Here is a 21097-nt window from a genome sequence, read left to right on the forward strand (position 1 = left end):
AACGTGTCTTTAACGCAATGTGTGTTGTACAAGGCAAGAACCGGTTCCAGTTATCACTTTGGCCATCAATGTACTGTCGTTTTGTTGATGATGTGTATTGTCACGACGACGACAAGGAAACCTGTGATAGGTTTATGGAAACTCTCAACTCCTTACATCCAGCATTAAAATTCACATCAGATGGTGAAAACAATGGTACCCTTTCTTTCCTGGATTTTGTATTTCTCGTAACATGGATACGCACAACATGGACACGACCATTTATAGAAAGCCCACTTTCACAGGCTTGTATATCCCATGGTCAAGTTTTACTCCAACTAAGTCCAAAACACACCTCGTCAAGGCCCTTGTCTACCGTGCACATAGGATATGTTCCCCTCATCTGCTGGACGAGGAACTAGAACGACTCTTAACCATAATGACAAAGAATGGCTATCCAAAGACACTTTTAATGAATCTCATCAACCAGAAACCGACCTTGGAAAAGACGATTACTTTTGGACCAGAGAGATGCCCTGTGGTACTACGTTTGCCATGGGTTGGTGCCGGTTCTTCGCGCGTCGAGAAGGAGGTGCGGAATATTGTGTGTTCCTCTTATCCGGTTGTCAAATTGTATGTCATCATTGGGACGACCCGTGCGTTCAGCATGAAGAAGGACGTTCTACCTACCCTAATCAAAAGTAATTTAATCTATTTCTTTCAGTGCCGAAATTGTGAAAATCGGTACGTAGGTAGAACCTTTCAGCACCTGGGCGCACGGATTCGTCAACATGTACCGTTGAATCTTCTCCCTGTAGCTGCACGTGGTTCTCGACCTCGGTGTGGTCGTCCACCAAAGTGTCCAGTGCAGTCTGTGTCTGAGGTGGACTTGTCCAAGTCCGCTGTGGATACGCTTGCTGACGCCTCCTCCTTTTCGTCGGGCGGAGGGCTGGAGCCAACCCAAACAACAGTCAACAAGAAGAAGAGACCTTTTTGGAAACCACCGAAACTGACATCTGGACAATCGAGCCCCGGACGAGTCACCAGAAGTCAATTGAGGAGACGAATTGATGACGAATCAAAAGAACCAATACTGGAAGTGACAACAACGGTTAATGTGAAGAAACGAGGTAGACCACGGAAGCAGGACAGACTGGACGTGGAGCAGCACACTGATCTCGACCAAGGCAATCGGAATTGCAGGGACGCAGGGCGTAATGGGAGAGATTCGCAAGCGGCAATATCGGAGGTGACAACGGCCAAGTCGTCGGGTCAGGGAAACGGTACCTCGGCAATCAAGTGTCACCTGTCGGGCAGTGCTAGTTGTCGTGAGTGGTATTCCGATGATGTGTTCTCTGTTTTGTCGCGTGGTAGGTCTTTGTTACATCTTGCCGTGTTGGAAGCTTTGTACATACGTAAGTTAGACCCTGAGCTTTGTGTTCAGAAGGAGAATGTGTTGTCTTTGCAGTTGTTTGGCACTGTTCGTCGTGAAGGTGCGAAATAGATCTCTTGATATTTCTCTCTTTTTCTTGTCACTACGTTTTTGTCACTTATTGGATTTGCATGCTGTTTTCTTGATTCTTCACATCTATTTTTTCGTGTCACTTCTACACATAATTGGAGTGATATATTTCTGAACTTCTTTTCCTTATAGTTGTAGTCTTTTAGCCTATTTCCATCATTCCCTGTAGTATTTTGACAAGAAGGGAACGAAAACGTTCAATACTTTGACACATGTCCTAATTGGCTGGTGGTGACTCTTGCGTAGATGCATGCGTAGATAATACATTTTTGTAATATGTTCTGCCTCCGTCCTACTTTCAAATAATAATAATAATAATAATAATAATTTGAAACTCGGATGTTGAGCCATAAATAAATGTGGAAGAGAAAAAGACAAATGGATACGAGTTAAGAGTAACTCTCCATCACTGTAACATGATACTATATACAGTCAAATATCGTACTGGTCTCGTCATCGTCCAGTAACAATCGACATTCTTTGTTCCGTTGGGACTGTAGCTTTTGCTCGTTTTCGTTGCGCTTGCCTTCCCCTCTTTGGTCTTTCCATAACCTTGAACCTTCCAAGTTGGAAGGCTGTCGGTTAGCGCTACGGAGATGTGTTGAAGCTAGGTGTCAGGACGTCGAATGTTTCAGTACTCTGTCAGTTTTGTGCCTAGTTATTGCACTTTCTGACTGTATATAGTATCATGTTACAGTGATGGAGAGTTACTCTTAACTCGTATCCATATGTCTTTTTCTCTTCCACAATAATAATAATAATAATCGTTTCTTCAGAATTCCCAAACTCCATTGCAGCGTATTCCTTGCACTTGAAAACACCGCCATTCCGGCAACAGGCTCTCAGCTGCACTAAATAAATAACTTTGCCAATATTTCAAGGAAACTGCTTGAAGCTATCGAGATAAGGAAGCGCAAACCAGCAGTCAATTGCGATGACGGCTGGCGCCTAATTGACTGATTGGATGTCACCGGATCGTCACTGGAATCGACACCCATCTCCTCGAACTACCACTGGACTTTACCACCTGACACAGCACATACACATACTTTGCACATACACCGCTGTCATATACATAGATCGCCTTTAGCATTCCCACACTTGAAAGTGTTCTTGTACGTGCTGTGATAGTCTTACTAGTCTTCTTTCTTCTGTTTAGGTCACCTTACAGGTGATGATTGTAAACTTTAGTGTTAGTGTTAGTGTTAGTTTTCTTGCCAAATTGTGTCTGTGTGTATGTGTGAGTTTTCTCATCTTTCGTTTTGTTTAGGTCACCTTACAAGTGATGATTGTTTAGTTTGCTGGCCTTGCCAATTGTGTCACCATGATGTGTTAGTTCATTCATCTGCCTGCATTATTCGTCTTTATATTTCGTAATTTGGCCTCCCCTTCCTCAATGCCCTGATGATGCCCAATGGGCGAAATATTGGCAAAGTTATTTATTTAGTGCAGCTGAGAGCCTGTTGCCGGAATGGCGGTGTTTTCAAATAATAATAATAATAATAATAATAATAATAATGATGACGACTACACCATAGCTCAGCGGTTAGAGCATCGCTGGCTACAAGCGAGGGTCCCTGGTTCGAGTCCTGGTGGTGACAGTCAATTCTTTCTTCAGACTTTTCCCGTTTGTCTCTTTCCCTCAAAACCAGTCAATATTTTATGACTTGGGGCTCCCAGCGTGCTAGTTTGTACGTGAAGTGTGTGGGTTACAGTGAGGGCTGCGTCCCACCCGCCTGTGTGGATTCACAGGAAGTGTGAGTTACGAAGTCTGAAGAAAACGTTGAACGGTCTCTGCTTGGATGACGACTACACCATAGCTCAGCGGTTAGAGCATCGCTGGCTACAAGCGAGGGTCCCTGGTTCGAGTCCTGGTGGTGACAGTCAATTCTTTCTTCAGACTTTTCCCGTTTGTCTCTTTCCCTCAAAACCAGTCAAAATAATAATAATAATAATAATAATAATAATAATAATATGTAAACAGTCGACGAGGAGACAATAGTCGTAAAATGGCAATAAATAAGATAAATTGTGCACTCATAACAACAGCAAAAATGAAGAAAGTCAAGTTCCATAACGTTTTCTTGTGACTGTCATCAGTGGAACGCCGTCACATAAAAATGTAATAACTAAAACACACACTTATATACATGTAGCTAATATGGTTTCAGGTAGAAATACAGCAGCTAACAAGTACAAAAAGCGAAGTTTGCACCTTTGCAATGTGTGAATATAGTGTATGTGAGAAAGGTAGTGGCAGATGAATGTGATACTGTGTGAATGAATGTAATGGTGCGTGTGTATTACTTGAAGAGTGTGAGTGATACAACGATTTTTCTTTTACCGGACCACGGCAAGGGAGGCCGCCGGACGGTCGCTCCTCGACAAACCATGTTGCTACAACGGTAAGAGCGGAAGGGGAACAACTTGAAAACAGAGCAGAACCGAGGAGAAGCAAGAGACTAGCAGAGGCACGACTGAGACAAGTGGAGAACACAAGGCAAGGAGACGCAGGAGGAAGCACAGGCACGGCACAGAACGAATCAAGGAGAGGGAAGCGGTGTCGCGAGGAGATGGAGACTGATGACGACGAATACGAGTGCGATGGGATGGACGGCGGCATTGGAATGGAGGTGGAGGATGAGAGTAGTGATGAGGAGGAGTTTGATGTTGACGGGAGGAAGTCTGCAGTGTACAAGCATTTGGTGTCCAGTCCAGAATGTCGTAAGGTGTTTGACGATTCCTGGTTTAGTGTTATTCGTTGCGCACGTTTCTTCAAGCAATTGCAGGTGTTGGAAGCTGTGTATATTCGTACTCGTGACCCTGTGCTATGTAAACAGAAAGAAAACGTTGTATCACTCACACTCTTCAAGTAATACACACGCACCATTACATTCATTCACACAGTATCACATTCATCTGCCACTACCTTTCTCACATACACTATATTCACACATTGCAAAGGTGCAAACTTCGCTTTTTGTACTTGTTAGCTGCTGTATATCTACCTGAAACCATATTAGCTACATGTATATAAGTGTGTGTTTTAGTTATTACATTTTTATGTGACGGCGTTCCACTGATGACAGTCACAAGAAAACGTTATGGAACTTGACTTTCTTCATTTTTGCTGTTGTTATGAGTGCACAATTTATCTTATTTATTGCCATAATAATAATATGTGGGATATTTCCATTCCCACAGATCGAGTAATAAAAGCAAACAGACCAGACCTGGTGCTGGTTCTGGATGATCGGGCACTGCTCTTGGACGTCAGTGTCCCATTGGACCACAGGGTCAATGAGAACGTGCAGGAGAAAATCAGCAAATACCTGCCCTTGGCAGCAGAGCTGAGGAGGATCTGGAACAAAAAGGTAACTATTGTTCCAGTTATCATTGGTGCTCTGGGTGGTGTGTCAGGAACGAGCCGCAGCCACATCTTAAGCCTTGGGCTCCACGCGTCCGTGATCCAGCGGCTGCAGCAATGTGCTATTCCGGGCACCCTGAGAATTGTGCGGTCGGTGACTGGTCATGGATGGGAGAGTGGCATGGTCGGAACGGTCGGTTGACCTTATGTTAGCCTGCCCGTAATGTCTCAATGTGTCTCAGTCTGTGTGTTTTATGATTGTGGTGCATCATGTGCTGCGTGACGAGCTGAGAGGCGTGAATTTCTGCCATATGCCCCCAGTCATGTATTGTCTTTCTCTGCATTTGCCGTTTTATCTCGTCTGAGTTGGTCTTGCTTGGAGTGTCCCATGTGCAGCATGCTTGGTGTTTACTACTTGAGTAGTTCTGTTATACATGACCGTGATTTTTGTGAGTATCGAAGTTGGTATAGTTGAATTTTTCTCTCATGAAGTTTATCAAAATTTTATTCAGGATTTTCTTTTATCTTCATTGATTGGTGCTTCACCCTTCGGTCATACGGATCCCGGTGCTGTGCTTCATGCCTCCTTTCAAGCTTTCTTTTTCTGATTTGGGAGTGAATAAAGTCGTCATAATAATAAAGGGTATCCAGTTCACCAGGATTTGTGGCCTTACTATTTTTCGTTTTCTCCGCGTTTTAGGTTGAAATCTGAACATAAAAAGTAGCACTGATGACGTCAGTCTGCTCATAATTTAAATTTGATATTGGAAACCGATGACAACTAAACCAATGTATCGACACAGACAATTTTGGTTGAAAAATATATGCATGCCAAAGTTATTACCAATACAAGTTTTGTACGCACACGATCACCTTATTATACCTGAGCACATTCTTCTACACATGATCTACAAAAGTGTTCATTTGTGGCCTTACTATTTTTCGTTTTCTCCGCGTTTTAGGTTGAAATCTGTACATAAAAAGTAGCACTGATGACGTCATTCTGCTCATAATTTAAATTTGATATTGGAAATCGATGACAACTAAACCAATGTATCGACACAGAAAATTTTGGTTGAAAAATATATGCATGCCAAAGTTATTACCAATACAAGTTTTGTACGCACACGATCACCTTATTATACCTGAGCACATTCTTCTACACATGATCTACAAAAGTGTTCATAGAGCAGTAAGGTGAGAACTCACCCTTGGAGCAAAATGTGTAGCGAAATCTGGTAGTTATTCGATCGTATTGTCTCCCATCAGTTGCAAGTGCCAATTTATTCGTAATTACAAACACCCAGGCAGGTTGGTCGCCAAATAATAGGTTGGAAAGACGTCTGTAGCAGTTCACCAGGTAGGTGCGAGGCAAAGTCATCCCATGTTGGTTGCAAGTATGCAGGGCTTCTTGGAAGTTCTGTCCATTGGTGTCTAAGAAGATTAAACTGTTAATCGGATCACATTGCAAGTCTGTAGGTACATAATTTTACACACCCACACAACAGAGGCGAAAGGCTGTGTTAGCTGCAACTTAAAGTTTCACGCATCGGAGCGATCATCATCATCATCATTCGTACATTGAGCACTCTACCTCGAGCTTCCTGGACCGGCCTTGTTTGTAATTTTACACACATTGATTGCTTTCACTGCCTGGATAGTAACCAGCAGCTGTCAATCTGTTCAACACTGTTTAAGTCCAAACTCCACAATATCCACTCTCTAGCTGTCCTCATTCACCACATAGGCCAGTAATTATACTCCAAGCTGTGACCAGACTACTTCAAAGTATAATAATTATATGGCTGCTTTGATGTACCCTTTATGGACGTCACATACCACATTTCTCCATTATAATCCGCACCTGTTTATAAGTCACACCCCTTATTAGGTTCGAGTGTAAAATAAATAGAAATATAGGTAGGATGTAACACTCGATTGTACGTTGTACCCCTTTCTTCATCTGAGAAATTTAGTATAAAATGTGTAACTTATATTGGGGGAAAATAGTATTGTTCGCGACACCGAAGATTGATGAACACATACCGCGCAAGTTACACGCACGAACACACACACACACACACACACACACACACACTCGCACACACACACACACACACACACACACACACACACACACACACACACACACACACGCACAATATTGGTAAAATAATAAAATTCGACTAAAATACACATTGAAACATGGTACAAGAACGAGGGGTCACTGTTGCTCACATCAATGCAGCGCAGCCAAATCAACTATGTTCACACACTTTTGTGCACAAGCACATGTTGTCCAGGCGTCAGGGGCCCAGCCTCCCTGCCCATCCGACCCGCCACACACAACCACGAAACTGAACTAAAGTGTAACATAATTATTCGACAAGGCGGAGACGGACAAACAAGAAGACCGTACACGACAAGGTAAACTGGAAACTGAAGAAAAACAAACATCATGGCAGTATATGAGCATGCAAGCAAAACGAACAGATTGCATGACAATGAGGTAACCATTCCATGGTGGATGCACATACTGCACGTGCAACCAAAACAGTCCAACAGAGTCGAAAGGTGAACGCAAAACAAAACAAAACAAACCAAAGGATCACAACAAAATGATCCATGATCTTTCTTTCCAATAAAACCTATACGCAACAAATTCCGCACCAAAGAGGTCTTAAAGGCTCTAAGAGGACCGTGTACACTCTGCAATACGCCATACTAATCATACTGACAAGAGGCCAAACATATACAAATGTAAGATCGAAACGCCAACATAACTACAACGAAAGTCAACATCCAGGCACTAACAAATCAAACCAATCCAACTAAGGGGGCCGTCCAAGGTTTCCAATGATATTTTCAAAACGAAAAGTTTTCGTTTGCATGTGGGTGAGTTTGACGGAGTTTCCCTTTGAAAATAATTATTGAATGCAGATGGAGAATGCCCAGTTACTTCTGGGTGTCGAAACCTGATATCAATATTTTTAATGGAATTCGTTTTACCTGAAGAAAAGGTGAGTGGATGGGAGGGGGCTGAAAAAATACTAAAACTTCTCGTTTTGTAAATAAAAACCATAACCCCGGAAGCCACCTAATCAAACACATCACAGCAGGAGCACCATCCAAACTCCGAGTCAAACTCACATTAGGTTATTTGGTCACGGTGCGTTTTCCTTCGCACCGTCCTTGTTGTAGAAACCAGCCACCCGCAGGAATTCCTGCCCAGAGCGCCTTCAGCTCCAACTCGCCTTTCTCGTTGTCTTGACCAGCCACGTCCCTGCCCTCAGCGCATTCAGCTACGACGAACCAGTTACTTATAGATTAATATATTTATATTTCAGCAGAAATCCCTGAGAGCTCGATACCGGGAAGGTAGAGCCGTGACACACTAGTCAGAACAACAGATGGCCTGATCAGTCACAACTTACAGCTTCATGCCGTCTCAGGCACTCACCAGGTGATATGAACATCAAGAAAAGTACCCCACTATTTAGACCTTAGCAGATGGTACCGGGATACTTTTCAGTGAGCAGCCGATGTCCCCCCTGCCCCCCCCCCCCCCCCCCCCGTTTGAGCTCTTTCTCTAGCCGAAAGCCAGCAATGGATGGACTGAAAAGACTGGACATCGACTACTCACTGCAAAACATCCCAGTACCATCTGCTAAGGTCTAAATAGTGGGTTACTTTTGTTGATGTTCATATCACCTGGTGAGTGCCTGAGACGGCATGAAACTTTAAGTTGTGACTGATCAGGCCATCTGTTGTTCTGACTAGTGTGTATATATTTATATTTGATATTAATTTTAAAGGATTTCCCAAAGGCATAGCCTTTCGGGGGATCTCCTAACAGTAGGGGTGAAACGATTAGTTCGAATATTCGAGTATTCGTTCGAAAATTTCAAAAGAGCGAGTATTCAAAATTTTGCACTCGATCGTTTTTTTTTTAGTATTGGCATTGTATTTTCTAAAACTTTTGTTGTACCGCTGATCCACTGGTATGCATGCGTTATGCATGGCTTTGAGTCAGTATTTTAAGACTTGGACGGTGCGATCACCACGGCAAGTAACATTCTGAGATATGAAAGTACTTGTTGTGTATCGGTAGAAAGACTTTTCATGGCTCTTTTTGTTGTGGTCCTTTCGTTGATTTTGGTTTGTTTTGCGTTCTGCTTTGACTCGTATTTGACTGGTTTTGGTTGCATGTATAGTTTGTACATGATCCAAGTAACGGTTACGTCATTGTCATACGTTGTGTTTTGTTGCGCGCATGCTCTTATGCTGCCATAAATGTTAGTCTTTTTCTTCAGTTTTCAGTTTACCTCGTCGTGTCCGGTCTTCTTGTCTGTCCGTCTCCGTCTTGTCAAGAAATTATGTAGAACTCTCAGTTCAGTTTCGTTGTTGTGTGTGGCGGGTCGGATGGGCAGGGAGGCTGGGCCCCTGACGCCTGGACAACATGTGCTCGTGCACAAAAGTACTGATGAAAATCGTTACTTTACACTCTGTACAAGATGTTGGTGAATTTTGTTCTATGCTCAGAGATAATTTCTTCCGAATTGGTCGAGAACTCGCAAATGTAATGCACTTTCACGGTCTGCTAAAATGCCTTGTAAAACTGCATAAGTCTGGAATTCATGCTGTGTTTCAGGCTCCCCGCTGCACTGGAACAGCTTCCTTGCTTGCTAAGTTATCCATACCATCACTTCACCAAGTCCTTTTACAGAAGCTGCTTGTATTTGTTTTCCTCTCTATACATCGATCTGCAAGCTCTCTTTTTCAAGATTGTTTTGTATTACTTGCTCAGATACCACTTGCTGATCGCATAGTCACCCGTGGGCATCTGCATAATTTACTTCGCATCCCGTTCCTGCCCAATCCTGCTGGGAGATGATCTATCCAATTTCTGGGCAGAACCACATGGAACTCTCTACCCGATGCTACCCGCTCTCTAACAAACCTCGTTCATTTCAAAAAATCTCTCTCCGATCTTGATCTCACTTCACTCTTTTAGCTATTGACAAACTATTACGTTCTGTCCCCTGTCCATCATCTACTGCCAACCCCCCCCCCCCCCCCATATTACCTTCAACCACAACACACATAGAATACACTGCTGCATGGTATTTATAATTGTACTGCTGATAGTCACGACATCTTATTATTTCCCATACTGTTCGTATTTGATCATATTAAGCTACTTGGTCCGGCTCATCGCAATTGTCGCTTATCTATCGACACTAAGAACAGGAGTTTTTTACCGCTCAGTGAAATTTCCAACAGGCATAGTGAGGAAGCATGATACATGAATACTCTCCGCCACAAGAAACAAGGTTCAGCAATGGAAGCAGGTGAAGCGAGTCGAAGAAAGGAAGCAAGGTAAGCAAAATGCACGAGCTAAATCAGCGAAGGAGCGCGTTCTTGCACTCACACTAGTAATACAGGTCCAGAGTTCATTCAACTCTGCATCTCTCGAGCTGCCGCGCCATTACATGAGCTGACATTTGCTGGTGTCTAGCTGCTGGCGTAGACTGGTAGAGTATCTCTTGCGTTCTCAGCCTGTCGTATGGCAGCAATGGGAAAGGAACAGTTGTGGCTGTCACTTCGGTGCTTGAAGGCACCGTGTGTAGTGTGACCTGTGTGTCACCAGAGTGTGTTTCAACAAAGCCTTCGAATGAGGCATACATGCCTCTCCAGACAGCTTTCATACGCTCAGCTGGATACGCTGACCATGAATCTTGTAAGGCTGGTGCTAGGTCCACCAAGCGAAGGAATAACCAACACGTCGGCCGGGCGCATCGCATCAAAAACACCTTTCTTCTTCAGCATGATGCTGATACTCCTCTGCCGTGCATGCGTGCCTGTCACGCTCTCCAGGTCAGGATGTCTGTTGCCCCTGCTACATTTCCGGTCTTCAGGTCTCAGCGCTTGGCTTTTGGCAACACAGACAGTGAATGGCCAGATTCCCACTTCCGAAAAAAAGTCGAACACATCGCGATTAAAAGCGCTAGTCGCGATCATTTTTGTTGGTGCCTCCTTTGATCTTGCCATCACAACCTCCCAAACAAAGGTAAGTTGGATATCTTGATTGTACTGGGTTTTACCTGTCCAAAAGTGTGTGAGGGATAAGCGACAATTGCGATTAGCCGGACCAAGTATTATACTATTTCTATTTTTTCATCATAGCCTAGGAGCTGTGGCATCATTTATGATCTACAGCAAGAAGGCAGCAATGCCTGTACCTATGGTGAAATAAACATATCATAACATAACGTTACATAAATGTAACTAGACACTCGGGACGTCGCATACCTCAGTACTCTGTCAACCTTTGGGCCTTGTCGTTGCACATTCTGACTGTATATAGTATCTAGTTACAGTGGTGGACAGTTACACTTAACTTGTATCCATATGTCCTTTTCTTTTCTACCTTTATTATTGGCTCAACATCCGAGTTTCAAATTATACTAATAATAATAACAGTGTCACAGCAGTCGCAGTCTGTTCTCTTTTCGTTTGACTAGCAGAGAATCATTTTAGAACAGTTGCCATACCGACGGGCACATCATTCTTACCAGATTTCGCTAGGCCCGTGATCCATAGCATTTTTCTCTTACATTCGCCTTACGCCTGCTATCTCTTGCAGCGTTTGTCATCACTCATTGGGGTGCTATCGCTCACTGACAGATGCATGGCTAATTTTCACTCACACAGCTTCTATGCACAGCTATTTATTATTTCCTCCGTTCTCTTTTCTTGACAATTTGAATTTTCCTTTCCATTCTTGTGCATGGCTTTACACGTCCATTTCTATCTTTTTGTGATCGCATCGCTGCGCCATGTTCTGGTATCTCTATGGCTACGATGATTTTATAAGAAGAACGCTAGACCGAAAGACAATATTCCTGTTTTGTCTCGTTCTGTCAATGACAGCAAGAGGAATGTGTTATAAATAATACTACATAAGTCAACACTCCGAGTTGGTATTTTCTAGAAACTCGTAACCAGTAGGAGTTAGCAATTTTTTGTGGAGCTATGTCTAAGTAAGTTGCGGCTGCTGAAGACCTTAAAAGTATTGGGAAGTTTGTTAGATATGGCGATGTTCCGCTGCATACGGAAATTTGACATGTAGTCAAACCCAGTCATTTTAGAGTATAGTGGGCTTCTGCAAACAGAGTCCGTTTTAGACTCCAGTTGGTGGCAGTCAGGGAGGGTACGACTCGTTGGTGGCAATAAAACATAATTCAGCTGACTCCATTGAAAAATTAATACAAAGCAAAATGTAAAATTTAGTTGGACTTGCAAGGTCAGTGCGAGTAACTGTACAATTCTTTTTATAATCTTTTTCCTGTTCACTTCTTTTTGTATTGGGTTTAGGGTTTATCGGGTGTTAGCGGCCGTCGTGAGTTCCCTTCGGGAACAGACACGATAATTTAATTTTTATTGGATTGCAGAACGACTACTCCGATACGAACTCTAAAACAAGAAAAATTATAATGAATGTGTTATCATTTTGTCCTTCCTTCTTTCTTTTTCTTGTTTGTTCATTTTTCCATTTGCAAGTTTGTTGTTAGCACACGCATTCGTTATTGCTCTCGCTTTGATTGTTAAAATTCACACTTGTAAATTTCACTGCTGTTGTTCTCAGTGTTATTTCTCTAACTTAGATTTTCTATAATAGTTCAATTTTGTTCCAGGGTGACGGTCCTTTAGTACAACAACGATTCCTGATGAGTGTTGTACGAAAACTTGTTTGAATCCATATTTTTTCTCTACACCATTTCTTCATATTTTCATCTTTTTATTGCATATCGTCTCCATCGTTTTTACCTTGCCTGAATAAAGTACACAAATGTCGGTTCAGCTCGTTTTATTGATTGCGGTTATCAAATTATTGTCTCCTCGCCGTTTGTTATAATAATATGTAGCGCAGAAAAAAGAGATGTAGAAAGGAAAAAGGACATTTGGAAACAAGTTAAGAGTAACTCTCCACCACTGTAACTAGATACTATGTCCAGTCAGAAAGTGCAACAACTAGGCACAAAACTGACAGAGTACTGAGACATTGGACTCTTCGGTATCTCCATAACCTTGAGCCTTCCGAGTTGGAAGGCTGTCGGTTAGCGCTACGGAGATGTGTTGAAGCTACTTGGTCCGACTTATTAAAATGTGCGCTTCACTTCAAAACTCAAGCATATGTACAAAGGAGCACCTGTACTAAAAAATCAACCAAGAGACGGTAGATAGATAACTACTGTGTCGTTTCTTGGCCTGACCTTCTAGTTTTCATCGCTGCTGGTGTCTCAGGGCGCATCTGCAAGTGCGTCAACCTGCAAAACGTCGACATTTTTTTCATCTCCTCCAAGCTACACTGCGCTTCTTTGATTTTTTCACTCCATAGGCACGATTTAGACGATCGACTTCGCCTCCTCCTCGTGCTGCACGACTACCAGAATGGTGGCTGTAGGTGTTTTCGCCTGAAGCTCCCATGACACCTTCAAATGCGGCGAACAAGTAAACCACCACGCATAAAAAATCACTTCTGACCAACGTGTACCGTGCGGGTAGGTCTACTGATCATGAGTCTGATCTGTGTCGACATGTCATGCAGTCAGACCATGCGTGCTCTTCCCTGCCTGTTTCACTGGCCCCGGAGACTGGCGATCTTGTGACGCATCGCGATTAGATCGCGGCTCCGAGGACTCCGGACTGTATTCGCCGGATAATTCACCCTTTCTGCGCTTCAGTTTTCCAGCCAGGTTGTCGCCTAAAAGTCGACATCAAGGCCGGTTATTTATTTCGATCAACTTCTCGACGATCACTTCTGTGATCTTGATTCGTCGGCCGCCACATCGTGAACGACTGCGAGAGAGATCAGCAAACTGGACAGAGCGATGCTGGTGCTTTCTGCACGAGTTTCTGGATGACGCGTTTGCTGAAATGCTGCCAAGGAAACAGCGATTGCAGCGATTTCAATCCGTCAGGAGGCACTCGAGAACGATCGCCCAGGAGGTTCTGGTACTCCGTGAAAATCCTCCATCGCAGCGGGTTGTGGATTTCAGCATCAGGCCTTCTCTGTGTTGCGCGAGAAGCAACAGGAGTCCTCTGACGACAAAATTTGGACGCAAAATTCTCGAGTCGACTAGGATCCCGAGCCGCTGCCTCCGTTGGAGTTGGAGCCATTTCTTCTTCAACATCACAAATTGACAACTGAAGGATAGTGTTTGGTAGCTATAAAGTTTATTCTGTCCTGAGATTATTTGAATTTGTTTGGTTGACGTTCGAAGCGAAACGCACATTTCAATAAGTCGGACCAAGTAGGTGTCAGGACGTCGCATGTCTCAGTACTCTGTCAGTTTTGTGCCTAGTTGTTGCACTTTCTGACTGTATAGTGTCTAGTAACAGTGGTGGAGAGTTACTCTTTTTACCCTTTGCTGGTCTAACTCAATGTATGTGAGGGGTGGTCATGCAAATACATGTACACACAACCAGCAATAACTCAAGAACCATGTGATGTAGGTATTTGTAAACCATATATTTTCAAAATCTGTATGCCTGAACGCGTCCAGAAAATTCAATATGACTAGGTCCAGGCAAGGATAGGGCCCATGGTAGCCCTTCAAGTAATAGTTAAGAGAAAATACAATTGGGAATGAAATACACGAATATCACAGCACGAAGGGCATACCAAGTTCGTGATGGAGCTGAAGTCGTACGATAAACAATCAGGTAAGGGCTACGTCTTTACAAGAAATGTAGGCTCTCTACAATACCACCATTGAACACCAACACCTCACCATCGGCGATACGCCAGCAGCAGCAATTCCCATTCCACGATATCGCAGTTTCGGTTTGTTCATTTCAACGCTGCTCACGTCAGATTCACTCTCGCTCAGATGAGTACTCAGGTGCGAGCTTACACATGCCGTGATTCTCACGGCCAGGCGAATCAGCTGATCGCACCTGACGAGTCCTTCTGACAGTCGCTGTTGCCGTGTCGGCAGCAAGAAGGCTTCCTCTCTGTTTGGAGAATTTTGTTTCTTCATTCGTGGACGATATATTTTTGAACTAGCAGGACTCAACGGAGCTCATTTTCTCAACACACTACACTGCAAAACCTCCCGGGAGATCCAGCCTGGACTGGTGATGTTACTGCTCTCAGAACACTTGTCAAACATGGCCCCAAGAGATGCACTCGCATTCTCAAAATGCGCGCATGGCGGATGGTCGTCTTTTCCAATTTCAACAAACTTCAGTCGATCGATACGGCAAAAATGTGTGTGGAAAGCATGGTTGTTTTGTACATCGTCAGAAAGCCTTGGACTTCAGCTACACGTAGAGCGCCACTTAAGCTGTCTCCTAGCAACAAGACCCCCCCCCCAAAAAGGGCCAAACGTACCGGTACTATAGTATCGATTCGCTTATGGTAGACCGGTTAAGGGTTAACTCGTTTCCATATGTCCTTTTTCCTTTCTACATCTATTATTGGCTCAATACCCGAGTTTCAAAATAAAGAGAAGGAAAATAATAACCAGTCAAGCGCTAAATACAAACAGAAGAAAAAGAAATCATAAGCCAATACGCGCTAAACTGCGCTTACATTATAGTGAATGGAGAAAAACCGGAATCCGCGAAAATTATAACATACAAAATGATACAGAGAAAAGGGAAGGCCGGGGGAAACAGACAGGTTGCCTGCGAATGACGCCCTAGAGACAGCAAGTGTGGCAGAATATGCATGAGAGTCATATCTGCTCGACTTGTGGCAATGCCCACGAAGGCATGCCACGGCCGCCTTCACGAGAGCAAAGGACAGCTGGGCTCTGATCAAAGCCACAGAGAAAGGCTCACCATTCTTCTCAGACTTGATGCCTGCAATGCAGCCAAAGAGGGTGAGGTTGCCTTTACTTGTCCACCAGTTGTACTGAATACCACGGGGATGAATGAAGCGTGCTCTACGTTGATAATGCGACTCTCGTAACTCCTCCTTTTCTCCTCTTCGTGCTTTCTGTAGCTGCCAGCGATCATTGGTTTCCGATTTGAGAGGGCAAATGGGTTGAAAACCCGGACATCTAGAAAGGTCTTCTCAAACCGTCCACCATGTAGACCGCTGACAACTACATTCAGCCGTGCTTGTTCTGCTGTGATGGTGGACCGTAGTGAAAAGCGCTCACCGGTCCCAGGCTGGAGATGCGGCTTACCATGAACATCATGTGCGATGTCGCGTAGCAGTGTAGCTGTACGGTCTCGGACCTCGTTGTGCCGTAACGAGGGATAACCACCGATGACACACAACATGGCATGGGTGGTCAAGAATGGCTTTCCCCACGCGCATGTTGCAGGTAAGCGAGCAGGATCCCGTCCACACCTGAGGCATATGGCATCACGGAAGGCACCCTTGTGCAGGGTGAAGTCATGCCCCGCAATGGTCGACATGTCAGCCAACTTAAGGCGCCTTTTACAGAGGCAAGCTGTAGGGTGGGTTGCAGGTCTGGCTCAAGTTGGCCCATCAGGGTGATGACATGGTCCTTCTCCTTCTTTCCAGCGGTTGCCCTGGCTGTTCCCTTCAGTGCCCGCATCAGCCCTGAGATGCCTTGCATGGTTGACTGCTGTTGGATAATGTTGTCAAGGAGTGGACGGGTGATGGGTGATGAGAGAGCGCTGATGTTCATCGCTCAGCTGACTGAAGCGAACAATACCGAGACCACCGAGACGATACTGAAGGTCAAGCACAGCGCGGATCATCGAATTCGGTTGGTGACGCCCTGTCAATGTCGGAATGAAATCATTGCGGATCACATCCTCAAGTGGCTGTTGCAGATCTGCTGCTCCTGGCAAAGTACGAACTATAAATGACCATTTGTGCTTGAGGCCTTGGCTAAATGCAGTGTAGGCGGCTTGCAGTTGGCTAAGTGCATAGGTTGCGAGGCGATTGAATTCTTCGCACCATTGCTCTACCTGTGCGACGTACTGATTGCAATATTGCTCTGTGCCCAGGCCAGCTCCAAGGTGTCGATGACCGTCAGCGGTCACGTGAAGTGCAGTGTCGGCGAACACTTCCCGCGCGATGTTGAGGAACTGTGGTTTGACGAGTAACACAGACATTGCAGCATTTGTATAGTAGCCGTAAGCTGGACCACGCGTTTCCAGGATAGGCAAACATTCTCTGAGACGAATTATCTTACTTGCGGCTGTAGAATCATCAGCGTACCATGCTTGTACGGCGTTGGCTGCAGCGGCTTCGCGGATTAATGGCAACGGCCCTAGAGCATACATCACCATGGCGAGGGGATCCCCCTGCGTTGTGCCCTCAGCAGACTGAAGGGTCTCCCCATCGACAAACAGCTTTGCGGGCTGTCGGTACGTGTTGATAAGAACTACGACGAGTGCGGGGAATAGGTGTTGAACATCCAAGAGACACACAGAACGGTTTAAGCGATTGAACGCGTTGGAAGCGCCTGAAAATACCCTCTGTGTCATCCTGCTGGAAGTTTCTCTCATGGCATAAATTGCTGCCTCTATGCCTGACTATTGCTGTCCGTCGGTATCATTCGCAATCTATGTTTTCTTTGAAAGGTATTCCTTACTTTTGTGTCTAGGCTAACATGTATGTGTGTGTGCGTGCATGAGTGCGAGCCTCACGGGTCGTAATTGCATCCATTCGATGAGATGGTCTTGCCCACAGTAACCATGAACGGTCCTGTTGTCTTGATGAATTTGTGCCGATAGTCCCCATCCACTGTCACGGTTGATTGCTCGCTTTCTGCTTCTGATTGTCGGGTCACCAGGCTTGGGCACTGGAGTACTGGTGGCATCTTTACACTCCTGTGGGATTTCTCTGGTTTGGAATGATAGGTTCAAGAGGGACGATAACGATGGTGCATTTAGCCGATTCTTTCAGTATAGAGTCGAACCCGGCGCTTTTGTTGGTATCAACTCCGCGAAGGAGTTTTTCGACCACAGCTTGAGAAGTTGAGATTTCTTGAAGCGGACTGAGGATTTCAGGGGGGGGGGGGGGGTGCTGATGCCTGGAGTTTTCTCGCCCTCATTGGCCACGGACAGCTTGCTCTGAGAGATGAAGAATTTGTTGCGTCAGGCGAAATTACTGGTCAGTCGGCGACACGCATTTTTCACAAAAAATTGCGTTTCACCTGCTGGGGGAGTATGCGTGTACTCGAGTCTCATCCTGAGCACGTTTTTTTATTCTTTTTTTTTCAGCTCCAGTATAGCTGTATTTTTCATTGCAAAGCCGTCCTCGATTGTTGTGCTCGTTGTTCAAACGAAGTGGACATTCAATCATGAAGGCAGAGGACATAGGAGCCTCATTGGAGTTTCTCGTGGGATAGGACGGCCACACAGAGACACTTTGGGATTCTCTGAATATAAAATACCGTACGCACGATGCTGAGATCAATTTGTGCGATATCAATTGTTTGTGATCTACCATATCGAGCAGAATGGGATCCAAACACAAGCTTACCGATGGTTAGGCTGCCGACCTGACTGGACAAATGATCTCTGGCTTCACCAGACGCCAGAAGTCGGACACCATGTCCTTTGCCGCGACGTCCATCTCCAAAAAGAACTCCATCTTCGTCGTGAAAAGGCTTGAAATACTCAATATTCAACCGAGATTCGCGGTCTCACCCTTTCTCAGATCGAATCATTTTTGTTGTAGCAGTTGCAGGGCAGATCCCCGCCACTACTTCAACAGAAGATGGCGCCAAAGCATGCCTGGAACAAGCCATATCGAGGTTGCAAGCCACCCCTCTCAGCACTTTTTTTGAAGAAATTCGAAATTTCAATGGTGGAAGATATACTATGAAGAGAATTTCAAAAAGTATGTTTCGCGGAGCGATCGCTCAACCTACGTCATTCAAACTTTGCAGGATGGTTCAGACGTACATGCTAGGCATGGAACCACAGAAGATGATATCATAGCTGACACACAGAGTCACACACACAGCAGATTCCTGTGCACAGATACTAAATTAGTGGACGTCGTCATCTTTTTCCCGCTGATCTCAAATGTACTATGACGTGCTATTTCGCCTGACGAGGATAGCGGCTTTTTGTACTGGTGTCGTTGCAGGAGTTGGTTGGCCGACGAGTTCAGGTATGCGTTGTTTTGTAGCTGTAGTTGAGTGCTTCACGAGGTGGAGTAGGGAAGGTTGTTGAGTTGTTTACGAAATCGGATTTTGTACAACACAGGAGAGTGGTGACGCGATATCTTTGGGCATTGAACGTTTTCCAGTCGTCGGGCGAGCGTGAGTGAAGGTATTGTCTGTGTTTTCTGTGCTTATCTTTGATCTCTTTCAAGAGGCCCTTTGATATCTATGATCATGCTGACACGTTCTTCTTTTCCCAAGGGGGGGGGGGGGGGGGTGAGTGCGCGTAACTTGGCAGTGTTCTTGGGCGAGGCTCAGGACTTTGTCGCGCCAAGATCTCAGAAGGTGTCAGCTGGGCATGGGTCGTGTTGGTTTGGATGGTGGTTGAGATCTGTGCGTGAAAGGGCTGCTCGAAAAAGGTAGATAGTGTTGTCTGTCCATGACCTGAATGTGGCGCTTCTGGATCGTGGAAGGCGAGTTGTTAATTATAGGGGGCAGTTGAATATTGATGTGGCCACTGATAGTAGTATGGTCAGATGTGCCAAACGGTGGAAGTGATTGGATATGAACATCATTGATGTGTACAGAGGAAATAACAAGGTCTAGGCATGAGAGAGGTGTTTGTCGGTGGATGTAAGTAGGGAACGTGACGTGTTGTGTGAGGCCCTATGTGTGCAGAAGAGTGTATATGTCGTCCCCAAGGCGATCTGTTCTGCCTGTGGTTAGCCACGCACTGTTCTTGGCATTGAAGTCTCCAAGTAGTAGGAGATGGTCACCTTTGGCCCTAGCGATTCTAATGCTGATTTCCAGCTCTGCACAGAAGAGTGTGCCATCGCTGCGGGGGTGGTCGGGAAATCGTGTCAACAACAAGAGAAAGTACACCGGTGGAAATTATCGTCCATACGCTGTCTGCTTTTTCCATTGGGATGTCCAGTACAATTGTGGTGAAACATTCCTCTGTGTACAAGGCAACACCACCATCAAAGTCCTGCCTGTCAGCCCTGGTTAGCTTGCAGCCTGGGATTGCACAGAGACTGTCAGGGCCTGATGTGTCAGCCCAGGTTTCCTGGACTGCAATGACTGATAGTTCGTTCGGAGGTTCAGAGCACGAACGGGTAAAGGTAAGTCACTCGTCCATTTTGTTGAATAAGCAATGCACATTGGCACTGAGAACGTTCAAGTTATTCAACCTTATCTGGACTCAGTATTTTGCGTGTTTCCTCTGAGCGGGGGCCTTGTCTCATTTGCCTTGGTTTTCTCCCCCATGGTCACATGGCCATGGCTGGGTAGGCGACGATGAGGAGCGCAGGGTATCCAATCCAATACACATCGTCAGAGGCAACAGTGGAAGCCCCGTTGTCGTGGCCTACCCCAGTGCCTCTAGGCAGAGGGGTGTCGAACTTTGGGAGTGTACTGGGAGCAATTACATGCAAGCAGGAGCTCTCAGATACCTCAGTTTGGTCGGCAGAGAAGTGAGTATCATTCTATATGTCCTTGTATCCCCGTCGCTGGTTGTGTTTTTGGGAGCACTGACGCTATTCATTTAGGCCGTTTTCTGTGTTGCGTGCTTGCAAGATGATCCGTCGGGTACAGCGCTCGCCAGTGCAGCCGCCCCATACGTCAGGCGAAATAGCACGTCATCATACATTTGAGACCAGCGGGAAGAAGATGACGACGTCCACTAATTCAGTATCTGTGCACACGAATGTGCTGTGTGTGTGTGACTTTGTGTGCCGGCTATGACATCACACCCCGTGGTTCCAAGCCTACCGTGTAGGTCAGAACCATCCTGTAAAGTTTGAATGACCTAGGTAGAACGATCGAGCAGCGAACCATACCTTTTGATATTCTGTTCGTAGTATACCTTCCACCATTGAAATTTCTAATTCCTTGCTGAGAGGGATAGCTTGCAACCTCGATATGGCTTGTTCCAGGCATGCTGTGAAACGAAACCCAGTTGAAGTAGTGGCGGGGATTGTTATGTCTGGCCCTAAGGGCTCACACACAGCATTACTCAGGTTCGTACAGTTATTGTAATAATCAAGGAACAGAAAGACAAGCAAAAGAGAGCTCACATTCTCGGACCTAGTCCAGCACAGCAAGCATGCAAAACCAGCCACG

The 21097-nt window shown here is 45.2% G+C and overlaps 1 protein-coding gene across 1 annotated transcript in view; it reads right to left on the reverse strand.

The window, feature by feature from the left end:
- The window catches only part of LOC135828591 (uncharacterized), a 76927-nt gene that overhangs the window by 27690 nt on the left and 28140 nt on the right, over nucleotides 1-21097 (reverse strand). Inside the window, exon 5 of the mRNA XM_065341023.1 lies at nucleotides 6078-6341. Within this exon, the coding sequence (XP_065197095.1) occupies nucleotides 6078-6341 (264 nt within the window). The remainder of the gene's footprint in view (nucleotides 1-6077; nucleotides 6342-21097) is intronic.

Source organism: Sycon ciliatum, chromosome 12, assembly GCF_964019385.1.
Source record: "Sycon ciliatum chromosome 12, ocSycCili1.1, whole genome shotgun sequence".
Classification (NCBI taxonomy): domain Eukaryota; kingdom Metazoa; phylum Porifera; class Calcarea; order Leucosolenida; family Sycettidae; genus Sycon; species Sycon ciliatum.